Source organism: Vigna unguiculata, chromosome 7, assembly GCF_037176805.1.
Source record: "Vigna unguiculata cultivar grain cowpea cultivar isolate G323 ecotype 2 chromosome 7, ASM3717680v1, whole genome shotgun sequence".
NCBI classification, from domain to species: Eukaryota; Viridiplantae; Streptophyta; class Magnoliopsida; order Fabales; family Fabaceae; genus Vigna; species Vigna unguiculata.
Genome location: NC_140798.1, coordinates 2,460,326 through 2,472,856, shown reverse-complemented (window position 1 = coordinate 2,472,856; position 12,531 = coordinate 2,460,326). Strand labels below are relative to the sequence as shown.

The 12,531-nt window shown below is 31.6% G+C and overlaps 1 protein-coding gene and 1 pseudogene across 1 annotated transcript; one reads left to right on the top strand and one right to left on the bottom strand.

Moving 5' to 3' along the window:
* The first annotated feature begins 239 nt into the window (after positions 1–239).
* LOC114192170 (uncharacterized) lies at positions 240–1,018 on the top strand. Its single transcript, XM_028081796.2, has one exon. It carries the CDS (start codon positions 308–310, stop codon positions 920–922), a length of 615 nt encoding a protein of 204 aa, XP_027937597.1. The 5' UTR covers positions 240–307; the 3' UTR covers positions 923–1,018.
* A 9,637-nt stretch (positions 1,019–10,655) lies between these two features.
* Positions 10,656–11,656, bottom strand: LOC146884526 (uncharacterized; annotated as a pseudogene).
* Between the last annotated feature and the right edge of the window lie 875 nt (positions 11,657–12,531).

The following is a 12,531-nucleotide window of genomic DNA, read 5'->3' as shown; positions in this document are numbered from 1 at the left end:
GATTAAAATGACTAAATCCACGTATTTCGAAATATGAAGGATTAAATATGTTCACAATTTCGAAATGGATTAATTCCAAAATTAACTGGAAGTTAAGGGACAAAAAACATATTTAATCCAAAATATTTTACAAAAATACTAATAAATTATTCACGAAGGGCAAAGTTGGAAGAAAGTTAGATTTGGAATATGATGTTAACTCTCTCACACACATTAAATAGAGAGTACTTACCCTCTTCTGAATTCTGAATTCTGAGGCTCACCACAGCACCATCACCCAAATCTCTCTCACAACATACAAACAAACATGTCTACTCCTCCATCTTCCAATCTGAAAACCTCACACACAGTTCAAGTTTTCTCCGCCATAAAACCATCACCACATGCTCCATCACAATCTTCTTCATCAGCCCTAAGCTCCATGAAGCTGAAGAGCCTCATCCACACCCTCATAGTCTCCCACATGTGCCGCATCATTCGTGCACTCTCCAAACTCAAAGCTGCAATCTTGCAAACCCTCAAGGGAAACCACTCCAACAACATTCACTACCTCCACCACAGAAAGCAAAAGATGACCAAGAAGATCATCTCCGGCTCCTTCAGGCTTCACTACAACTGGTGCTCCTCCAAATCCTCTCAGCTCATCACAGTCCCCGCAAGGGTCTTTCAGGGTTTGTCCAATCCTCCCGATTCCGACCACTTCTACGAGGACTGTCACGGCAGCGCCCACCTCTCCGGTTACTTGCGGTGGCTGGAAGACAAGATTTCCGACGACGATAGCAATGACACCAAAAGTTATTGTGACACTAACGAAATCGATATGCTGGCGGAATTGTTCATTGCGGATTGTCACGAGAAGTTTAGGTTGGAGAAGCAAGAATCTGATAGAATGTTCCATGAAATGTTGGCCAGAGGCATGTAAAAGTTCAGACAATAGCTAGAGGGGGAAAATTTATGGAGTATTTGCGTTTCTTAGAATTGTAACTTTTAAGGAGTGAAAAGAGATGAATTAATGGAAGATGGGGATTCATGCTCATATATATATATATATATATATATATATATATATATATATATATATATATATATATATATATATATATATATATATATATGTTCATAGTCATGGAAGTTTTATTTTGCCTTTGGCTTGTTAATCAGAATATGGAACTGCATCTTCGAATTCTCACTCTTTTTTTTCTCTGACTTTACATGTTATAAAACAACTGTCACGGTTCCGACCAATTGCAGAAAATCATTACATGTTACATGAAAACTGGCTGATACCATACGTATGTGGTGGTCCTGTGTATCGTGTAATAATTTCTCTCGAAGGGTGTGTGGTTGGCTGAGTGAAAACACGTGAACTGGGTTGCTGTTGCTGAAGAATTAATTCTATGAGATGGGGTTAATTAATTTCAACAGTGCTTGTTTTCATAGTCATGGAAACTTGCAGTAAAACATGATCATGGAAACTTTGTTAACTGGGATGAACTGCAGTAAAAGTTCTTACTCTTTCTTCTTTCTTTATGCAGTTTCGTTGACAGAAACAATGATATCTGCTTACTAGTAATTTGCAGATTAAAAAATTTGAACAAATGAAATTTAAATTCCCAGTGAAAATGAAATAAACTGCTAATAAATTTTGCGTAGATGGAATTGTATTTATACACGAGGTGGAATTGGTTTTCTTCTAATGCAACTTTGAATAGAATACAATTTTTAGGAAAATAACCATTGACCTGAATTATATATTATATGAAAACGATCGGTGTAACAGTAGTTTTTGGGAAAATGGGCTATTTCAGCTGTGAATTCAAAAATATTATATTATGCAAGTGGTGAAATTTGGCTTTAATAAAAATAAATAATAATTATCTATCAAACAATCGTGTGAATTTAAAATACATTGCAAAGTGAAAAATTAAATCATTTTATATTAACTTAAAATTATAAAAATGTAGCCAATGTGATAAAAAAATTAAATTTGATTATGAATTTTGAAATAAAATTATTTGATATAAAAAGGGATTGTTCTTTTTTTTATAAATAACTTAAGAACACTTGGGGGCATTAGCCATTCCAAATGTTGTTCAATGTGGAAATGTGAAGAATTATCATGTGTTACTTGAACAATTTTATAATTTTCATCTCCTATTTATTTAAATATTTAAATATGAGATAAAATAATTAATAATATTTAAATATGTATTACATGAGTATTATAATCAGGATTGTACATAAGTGGAGGTTAAAGATTACATAATTTCTTACAAATGGAATTAGATTCTCTGTTCTTTTAACCATGGTATTAACAAGAGTATTTATCATTCAAATGGAAAATTTTCACATTTGTTTCCAAAACAGCACACTCTAATCTTTATTTATTTAAATAGCACATTTTTACTAGGTCAGAACTCGGTAAAACCTTACCGAATTCTGAACATATTTTCAATAACCCTGTTTAAAATAGATGTTAATACAAAATTATATATAAAATTTGATTTTTTTGAATATCGAATTTTAGACTAACATAATAGAAACGTGTTATATGAGAAAACAAAAGGACAATGAAAACGTGGTATATTGGAAAATAAGAGTTACAAGGTACAATTAATATATATAAATTTATGGATTAAATATATTTTTAGTTTTTTAATTTTCATAAAAAATTGGAATTAGTCATTTTTAAAATTTTGGACCAATTTAGTCTTTTATCTTTAAAAATAAGTTTGTTTAATTATTTTAATTAAATTTTGTTAGATTTATTTAACTTTTCATATGTATTTCTTAGCTAACATCAAAAGAAAAATGTGTCAAACAATGTAAACAACTCAAATGTTATCATAAAATACATTTAAAATGTCAAACAAATTTAACGAAATTTGATTAAAATGATTAAATTCATGTATTTTTAAAGTAAAAACTAAATTAGACCAAAATTTAGAAGAAAAATTAATTTCAATTTATTTCAGGATATAAGGTAAGGGACATTACTGACATTTGTAAAAGAATGGTATGACAAAATTTTCAACTAAATTATAAGTAGGAATATATAGTAAAGATGTTTAATTAAAAAAAATATTAATTTGTATTTACTACTTGTCTAAAAAATTTATGTGACCAATTATTTAGAAATGATGACGTGTGTTTTAAAGTAATTATTGTAAAATTAAATTATTATTTTGTGATTGAATAGGGTATATTTTCAGTAATCCAACTAATTATTAATAAAGAAAAGACTGTTTATTTTCAATAGACTTTATTTTATAATACATATAGGAATAGATTATGGTGGAAGAGTACTCCATGGAGGATCCTAATCCACCAGAAGAGGTTATGTCTTGTCATTATAGCTATAAAGGTGATCTTCAATGGAAACAAAGTGGGCCTAACGTTGTTGCATGTGTGCTCTTTTACATGTACACTGCACAAGACATTTTTTGTATCGCAGTATGTGTGGTTGAAACAAAATAAATAAAGCAGATAAATATATACGAAAATAATTTGTCGATTACTAAACTTTTAATAATTTTCTCTTACAAATATTTTAAGTAACATTTTTAAGTGGTTTTTTATTTTTTTATTTTCTCATTTTCAATATTTCAAAACCATTTAAAAAATATCACTTCATATTATAAAAATAAATTGTTAAAATTTAATAGTAAAAATATCATTGTTCAAATATATAATGACTAAATAAAAATGTATACGAAATGAAATAGAAATTAATTGAGAAAGCTGATTGAAGAAAAAATTTAGAAGATCAAGAACGACGTAGAAAAAAAAATAAAATATTACTAATTCTTTTCATTGTTTGTCTTATATAATTTCACTAATCTATTTACATCCATCTCCTCCAACCAAACATACGTGAAAATTAAAAAAGAAAAAGAAAAGTGAGTCACAGACTTAATTCATGAAAAGGATTTATAGAAAGAAAACAACAAATGTTGATGTATAGAAGTTTGTGAAAATATATATTTTATATTTTTTTTTCTCTTGTAATTAACTTTACCCTTCAAATAATTCTGATTATGGATAATGAAAATAATTAACGAAGAGTTATAAAAAATGTTGTCATACATACGTAACAAGGACTTAATTATTATAACAATATTTTATATCATATATTACCTATGTCAACTTAATGTTTTCTCATGACCTAGACAACATTATTTCAGAAACCTATAACTATTGCAACAATAATTATATGATTCTGAATCCACCCAATTAAATACTATTCATTGAGATCATAGAAGCACATACACAGAGTCCTATGAATTATAGAAGATACATTGACAGTTACAAAACGATAAAATAATAAGCAAACAAAAAACGCATCACAAAAACTGCAATTAATGCATGGAAATGGCAGAGAGTGCAGCTAGCTGTGACCAGAACCATGTGTGATGCTATACCAATACTTTGGCTTACATGCTCATCACACAAGTTCATCATAAACTAATTTTCTTATTATATCATTGTTGCTGATCCAACACATGAATTTGAATATGAATTTCTCCTATATATTTGAAGGAGATTTACTTTTAAAGGTATAATAAAAAATTATACGGCGCCATGTCTTCTGGGACCTAAGTATCGTCCTAAATTAGTGGACAACAACATATATCTTATCCCTTACTAAAGCATTTTTTGGCCTCATTCGTTTGTCTCTATTGTTTGTTTCTGAGGGTTGTGGCCAAAATACGTATGAATGAGAAAGGATCATCACCGTACCAATGAATGTGTTAACACATTATTCATTTACTAGGTTGCCCCGTGTGTGTGCATGAAAGACCCTTCTTATCGAAGGGAACACAGAATTGTAAGTCACGTGAAACTTCTCAACTTCTCATTTCAATGTCTTAACTATGTCTTACAACCTCTGGTTCATGTTTCCAGATGTTAACACAAGAATATTCAAACAACTTTTGGTTTAAATGAAAATCATGAATCCATCTTTAACCTAATTAAACATGTACTAGAAAAAAAACATGTCAATTCATAAAGTATGGACCATATAAGTTTTGCACACATTTGAGCTTATTCTGAAAATAATAAGGACTTTTTGGGAAATTTCTCCATTGTCCATGTTTGTATGTTTCCGTAAAAGATTAATTCAGGTAAGAGTACGGATATATTTTGGTCTCTCCACGAGTTATTTATATGGGTTTTAGTGACATCTTTTTAATGTATTTATTTGAATGCCACTTTTAGTGTTGGTTGTGAATGGAAAATTTGTCAAGAAAAAAGTCTGTTGGTGTGAGTGCAATAATTTTAAAAAGTTAAAAGTTGTTTTTTTATTAGGATTTTTAAATTTGTGTCTATAGTTATTGTTTTTTTAAATATTAATTCCTTACCTAGTGTCTTTAGGCACCTATCAAGATTCTTCATCTTATGATATTTGTTAATGTTGACATTGTTTTATCTCACAATAGCATGATTATGTTTGATAATGTATTGAAAACTAAAAGTTAAAAAGTAACCTAAAAAAGTTGAAAAACTATGGTTCATAATTGAAGTGCTAAATAAAAAGTGATCAATCAAGGTCAATCTCACTCAAAATTTTCAAAATAAACATTGTAGATAAAATTACTCAAACTCTTCCAGAGTTAAAAATAGTTAAAAATCCAGTTGAAATAGTGTGTCATCCAAATATTATGTGATAAGATTTAACAGCAAAAATGATCCACCTGCTCCAATCCTCCTCTGTTTCAGTGTTTGTGTTTGAATAATTTTCAAAATCTTTTGTTGAAATTTCAACAAGAAAATCATAATAAAAGGAGAAGAAGCATGAGTAGCAAAGAGAGGAATCTTAACATTGACTCAGATAAATATATATATATATATATATATATATATATATATTAAAATGTTGGTCCCCCTTAGGTTATTAGATTACAGTGATGAAGATGCACACACCCTGTCCCAGTAGCAGACAGGTAGATCATGCTACAGTGTTCTTTCTCTCTCTCTCATGCTATGTGTGAGAAAAGACATTCATCTTATTACTCTCTTTTTTGACATTGTCTCATATCGAAAAGGATTGATTGATAAAGATTTCTTGTTTTTATTGGAAAATTCCACATATGAATCAATGATTCACTTCAGCTTAATTATAATACTTTTCATTTTTTCAGATTCAACCAAATTTTTTTCTTTAATTAACCATCTTATTTATTTAAAACCCTAATGGGTCACTTATCTATTTCTCACTTGACCATGTAAGAAGAAGCCAAGAACACAATGAGTGATGCAATACATTGTATAGATACGTTCTTCCATTCAACGAGGCCTTATTAGAAATACCATCTTCTCTTAATAAACAAAGAAAATAAATTTTGATTTCTGATTACAAAGTAATTAACTTTATGATTAGATTAGAAGTGTAGGATTAATGATTGAACAATTCTAGGGTTTGATGATTAAAAATGAGAAACAATTTTGGGAGATAGACACGTAATATGGAAGCATTTGTCTTGTTACTGTTAAGCCATGTGATACATGCGCTGTTCAGGTTTAATTAATGCAAAGTTTAATCAATTAATAATCTTTGTAATCAAAATGCTAGAATCTCACGTCAATGCGTTCACATTATTATCAAGAATCTCAATTGTAATGAATCTTTTAAGACCATTAGTTTGGGATGGTAGATGTACGAGGATGCATTTGCGAGTGTGAGTCATAGATTTGTTTTTGAGGATTCGAAACGATTTGGAAGTGATATTTGTGAAAGAAAATGAGTTTTGTATTTGGCCATTAAGGGTGTGTTTGGTTTGGTGTTGGATAATTGATTTTAGCTAAATCAATTCTTCAACGCAAAAACAAGAATTAGTTGCTTCACATTTAATCTGAAATTTTTAACTTTTAATTGATTTTGAAAATCAAATACGTATTTATTTTGCGTTAAAAAATCAATTATAATCAATTCTACATCAATTTAACGTAGAATCAAACACAAAACATGTGATGTAAGAGAATATATTTTTAAAAATAAACATCCTTCACTTTAATTTGAAATAAAAATGTCCATTAAGGAGTCTTGGTTATGTAAGTGTTAGACATGTGTAAACCATGAGAGAAAGGAAAAAAAAAAGGATGCGTACAAAAAATGCACAAGAAAAGTTTGGGTGAAAAATCACTCAAAGAGAGCTTGTTTGCTTATTGATTTATTAGAACCTTTGTTGAATATATAAAGTACAATGTCCCATCATATAGTGGAAAAAATAAAAACAAAATAAAAAAGAATATTTGATAATAATAAGAAGAGAATCAAATATATGATATCTCTATCAATATAAATAAAAATAGGAGATATATAATATCTTTATCACCCTTTCTCAGGGTGGACATGAAGATTGTAAAGGTTCAACTTGGAAGTAGCAACCCGGAAAGTAAAAGGATGTAAGGACTTAGTAAACATACGAGCAAGTTGACTTCTAGAAGGAACATGGAGAAGGTGAATAAGACCATCAACAAACTTTTGTCGAATAATGTGGCAATCAAGTTCTATGTGCTTGGTTCTCTCATGAAAAGTGAGATTCTTGGCAATGTGAATAGCATAATTATTGTCACAAAAGGCAGTGTAAGGAGTGGGAATAGAAAAATGCAAATCCTGAAAAAGGTATTGAACCCATTGTAGTTCACATGCCAGGGATGCAAGGTGCGATACTCAGCCTCAGAAGAAGATCGTGAAACAATGGTTTGTTTCTTAGACTTCCAAGCAACCAAAGAGGTGCCTAAGAAAACACAATATCCAGAAATAGAGCGTCAGGTAGTGGCACATGTTGCCAAATCAGAATCAAAAAATGCCTAAATTTTAAAAGAGGTGTTGGATTTATACAAAAGGCCATATCCAGGAGCATTTTTCAAGTATCGAATGATCCGTAAAGCCTAGTGCATATGTGGTTCACGCGGAGAAGAAACAAACTGGCTGAGTTGTTGGACAGCAAAACTAATATCAGGCCTGGTGTTAGTCAAGTAAAGTAATCATCCAATCAGACGTCGAAAGGAAGAAGGATCTGGTAGAAGAGCTCCCTCGTCAGCATGAAGTTTGATAGAAGGATCAGGTGGTTGTTGGTGCAGAGGTTTACATCCAAGCATCCATGTCTCTGAAATGAGGTCCAAACAGTATTTCCTTTGATTCAAAATTAATCCATCAAGAGAACGAGAGACTTCAAGGCCCAAAAAATACTTGATAGGGCCAAGATCTTTAATATGAAATCTAGAATGAAGATGAGCTTTTACAGCATTAATTTCAGCAATGCTATTGCCAGTGAGAACCACATCATCGACATAAACCAATAAAGTAGTAATATTAGAGACAGATTTATTCACAAAGAGAGAGTGATCAGCAGAGCTTTGTGTGTAACCAAGAAGAAGTAGCTCTGAAGTTAATTTTTGATTCCAATTACGACTAGCTTGTTTTAAACCATATAAAGACTTATTAAGCTTACAAACAAGATTTGGCTGGGGAAGAGAAAGACCGGGTGGAGGCTTCATATAGATCTCTTCATGTAACTCTCCATGGAGGAAAGCATTATCAACATCCAACTGATGAATAAACCAATCACTAGCAGTGGCCAAGGCTAAAAGGATGCGGACAGTAATAAGTTTAACAACAGGAGAGAAAGTTTCGAAATAATCAATCCCCTCGGTTTGAGTAAAACCCTTAGCCATCAATCGTGCTTTAAACCTATCGACTGTGCCATCTGGTTTATGTTTGAATTTGTAAACCCGGCGGCAACCAATTGGCTTGATGTCAGAAGGAGGAGGAACTAAAGTCCAAGTCTGGTTTCTGTCAAGAGCATGTAACTCAGCATCCATAACCTGTTTCCAACAGTCTTGTTGAACAGCTTCTTTAAAGGAGAAAGGTTCAGCTTGGGCAGAAGAACAATTATCATAAGAAACAAAAGAATGCATTGGATAAGGTGTGGAAAAAGTAGAGCATGAAGTGGAAGCAACACCACAATAATATTGATCAAAGTATCGATGCCTGTTTTTCACTCTATGAGATGTTCTAAGATCAAGATCAGTAACTTCAGCATTATCAGAAACAATACTAGTAACAGGATCCATAGTAAGGTCAGTGGCATGTGAAACAGGTAAAGCTGGAAAATCATACATGCTAATATCACAATTAGGAGAATCATCAATTGAAGCAATAGAGTTATCAAAAGGCAAAGAGAATGAGTAAGGAAAAATATTTTCATGAAAGATAACATTCCTAGTCACAAAAATAGACTTGGAGTGAAGATCATACAAAACATATCCCTTTGTTCCAGATTTATAACCAAGAAAAACACATTTTAAGCTTCAAGAATCAAATTTAGTTCTTTTAGTATTGGCAGAACTAGCGTAAGCCAGACAACCAAAAACTTTTAGATTAGAAAAATCGGGTTTAGTAGAATAGACCAATTCATAAGGAGATTGATTACTGAGAAAAGGAGTCGGTAACCTATTAATTAGATGAACATCCAATTTAAGGGAATAGGACCAGAAAATGTTTGGTATTTTTGCTTGAAAAAGAAGAGCACGACAAACATTAAGAAGATGTTGATGCTTCCTCTCAACAATCCCATTTTGTTGAGGAGTTGCAACACAAGAAGTTTCATGAAAAATACCCTTGCTATTATAAAAATCATTAAGAAGAAACTTTTTGCCATTATCGAAACATATTTTCTTAACCTTGCAAGAAAACTGATTTTCTGTCAAATTAATAAAGTCTTAAAGAAGAGATCTGACTTCTGTTTTATTTTTAAGAAAAAGAATCCAAGTAAATTTGCTATAATCATCAACTATAGTCAAAAAATACTAGTATCCATCAATGGAAGAGACGGAAATCGGACCCCAAATATCATGGATAAGTTCAAAAAAATGAAGAGATTTACTCATGCTGGAAGAATATTTCAGACGTTTTTGTTTGGCAAAAGCACAAGCATCACAAGCAATAATAGAAGGAGAAAAAATATCAGAATGATCAGAAACAGGAAGCTGTAAAATTTTATTAGATGGATGACCAAGTTTCATATGCCACAAGTTACACGGGCTAGCATTATTAATGAGAGTAGAATGTGGTAAAGAAATATTTGTGTTAGATATACTCAAGTTACGTCTGTCTTGAGAACTATCTAAGAGATAAAACAAGCCTTGATGTTTCCTAGCCGCTCCAATTGTTTGGAAGGTATCTGTCTGCACAATAAGACAAGTATTTTGGGAGAAAACCATAAGACAATGAGTAGAATTAAGCAATTTAGGAATAGATATGAGTTGAACAGAAAATTCAGGGACAAAAATAGTGTTGTGAAGGATAAGATTGCCCAAGACAATGGTACCCGAGAATTTAGCAATGACAGAGTTTTGGTTGGGTAATTTTATAGAAATAGGTTTGAGATTTTGAAATAAAGATTTAAAAGGACAAATATGGTCAGTAGCACCACTATCTAAAATCCAAGAAAAAAAGGAAAAAACAAAACCTGTGGGTTTGGTAGTACATTGATGAACAACAGTAGCTGTGGAAGAAGAATCATTGAGACTGCTGAATCAAGGCGAGGAAAGCTTCATACTGCTCTCTAGAGAAACCAAACTAAGCTTCAGCTTTGTCATCCTTCCCGGCACGAGGATCGACAGTAGAGGAGACGGTATCAACCATACTATACTAGCATGAGCAGAGGGCTTGGAAGGAGGAGGTTGGACTTTAGTGTGTAGATTAGAGTCTTGAGGCACACCATGCTTAATCCAACAAGAATCAGATGTATGATTGGTTCGGTGACAATGGTCACAATATTTAGGATTGCGGCCACCAGACCGAGGAAAGCGGCCTCGTCCATGATTGCTAGAGAAACCACTGTGAAAATTTTTAACATGTCCCTCGTGAAAGGCAAGATTGGTCTAGAATCTTGAGAATTAGAATGAAAAGTAGCCTTAAATTCACGTTCTTGTTGAAGAATCAAAGAGAAAGTTTTCACCAAAGTAGGTATAGGCTCCATAAGCATAATTTGAGACCAAACCTAAAAAGAATTCATCATTCAGGCCACGAAGAAATTTGATGACACAATCATCATCACGCTCTTTCTGAATCTTGGAAATCAAGCCACATGTGCAAGGAGAAGCACAGGTACAGACAAGAATCGTGCGATACCAAAAAGAGTTCTTTCCAAAGGATTTGAAGGCATGTGTAATATTGAGAAATTGTGGAATCACCTTGTCAACAATTCTGAATTTCCTCCTATAAATCGGCAATGCGAAATTTATCCCCACGAGAGAACCTTTGAAGAAGATCGATCCATATATCAGACGCAAACTCCATCCACATAACAGATTGTTTAATGGCGGGCGTCATGGAGCGAGTGAGCCATGAAATTACTATTTTGTTACAACGTTTCCAAGCTTCATGCAAGGGATCATTAAAGGGTGGACATGGAAGGGTGTCGATAACAAAACAGTCCTTGTTTTTGGTTTCCAACGCAACGAGCATATCATATCGCCATTGCGGATAGTTGTTATCTGAAAGAAGATGTGACACCAAGACAAGAGCAAGATTCTCACTGGGGTGAAGAAATAGGGGATGGGCGGGATTAGTGAGATTATCAAAGCATGGGTTGGGGTGCCCAGGATTTGGGGGAGAACTAGAGGATGATGTAGTATTGGCCATGGCAGGAAATCAATAAGAAAGGAAAAAAATATGCGGAAAGCGATTTAAATCTAATATCATGTTAGACATATGCAAGCCATGAGAGAAAAAAAAAAGATGCATACAAAAAAACGCACAAGAAAAGTTTGGGTGAAAAACCAATCAAAGAGAGCTTGTTTGCTTATTGATTTATTAGAATCTTTGTTCAATATATAGAGTACAATGTCTCATCATATAGAGAGAAAAATAAAAATAAAATAAAAAAGAATATTTGATAATAATAGAAGAGAATCAAATATATGATATCTCTATCAATATAAATAAAAACAGAAGATATATAATATCTTTATCGGTAAGGAAAAGAAAGAATTGATTGTGGTTTATTGTGGTAGGCACGGAATCGATTCTGGAGATGTGGAATCGATTTTGGACGTGTTAGGTGGGTAAAATCAATTGAGTGTTAAAAACATGTAAGAATTGATTCTGAATATTAAAGAGGAGATGAAAATTATTCTTTTGTGATAATGGAAGAATCGATTCTATTAGAATGGAATTCATTCTATACATTTTGAAATACAACTGAATATAAACCTTACTTATTTTATTTCAATATAATCCTATAAATTCTTAATTTTTATTTTTATATACAAAGTAACATTTCATTGTACAAACATAATTTTATAATAACACTAATAATATAACTTAATAATCACTGTAATTATAATATTAATATTAATAATAATTAAATAATAATAATAGTATTAACGATAACAATAACAATAATTCTAATAATATAACAATAATATTAATATTAACATTTTTATAAACAATAACTACTCTAATTTTATTTATTTTTATGATCAAGAAAGAATTTGTAATCTTTATTATTTTTCAAT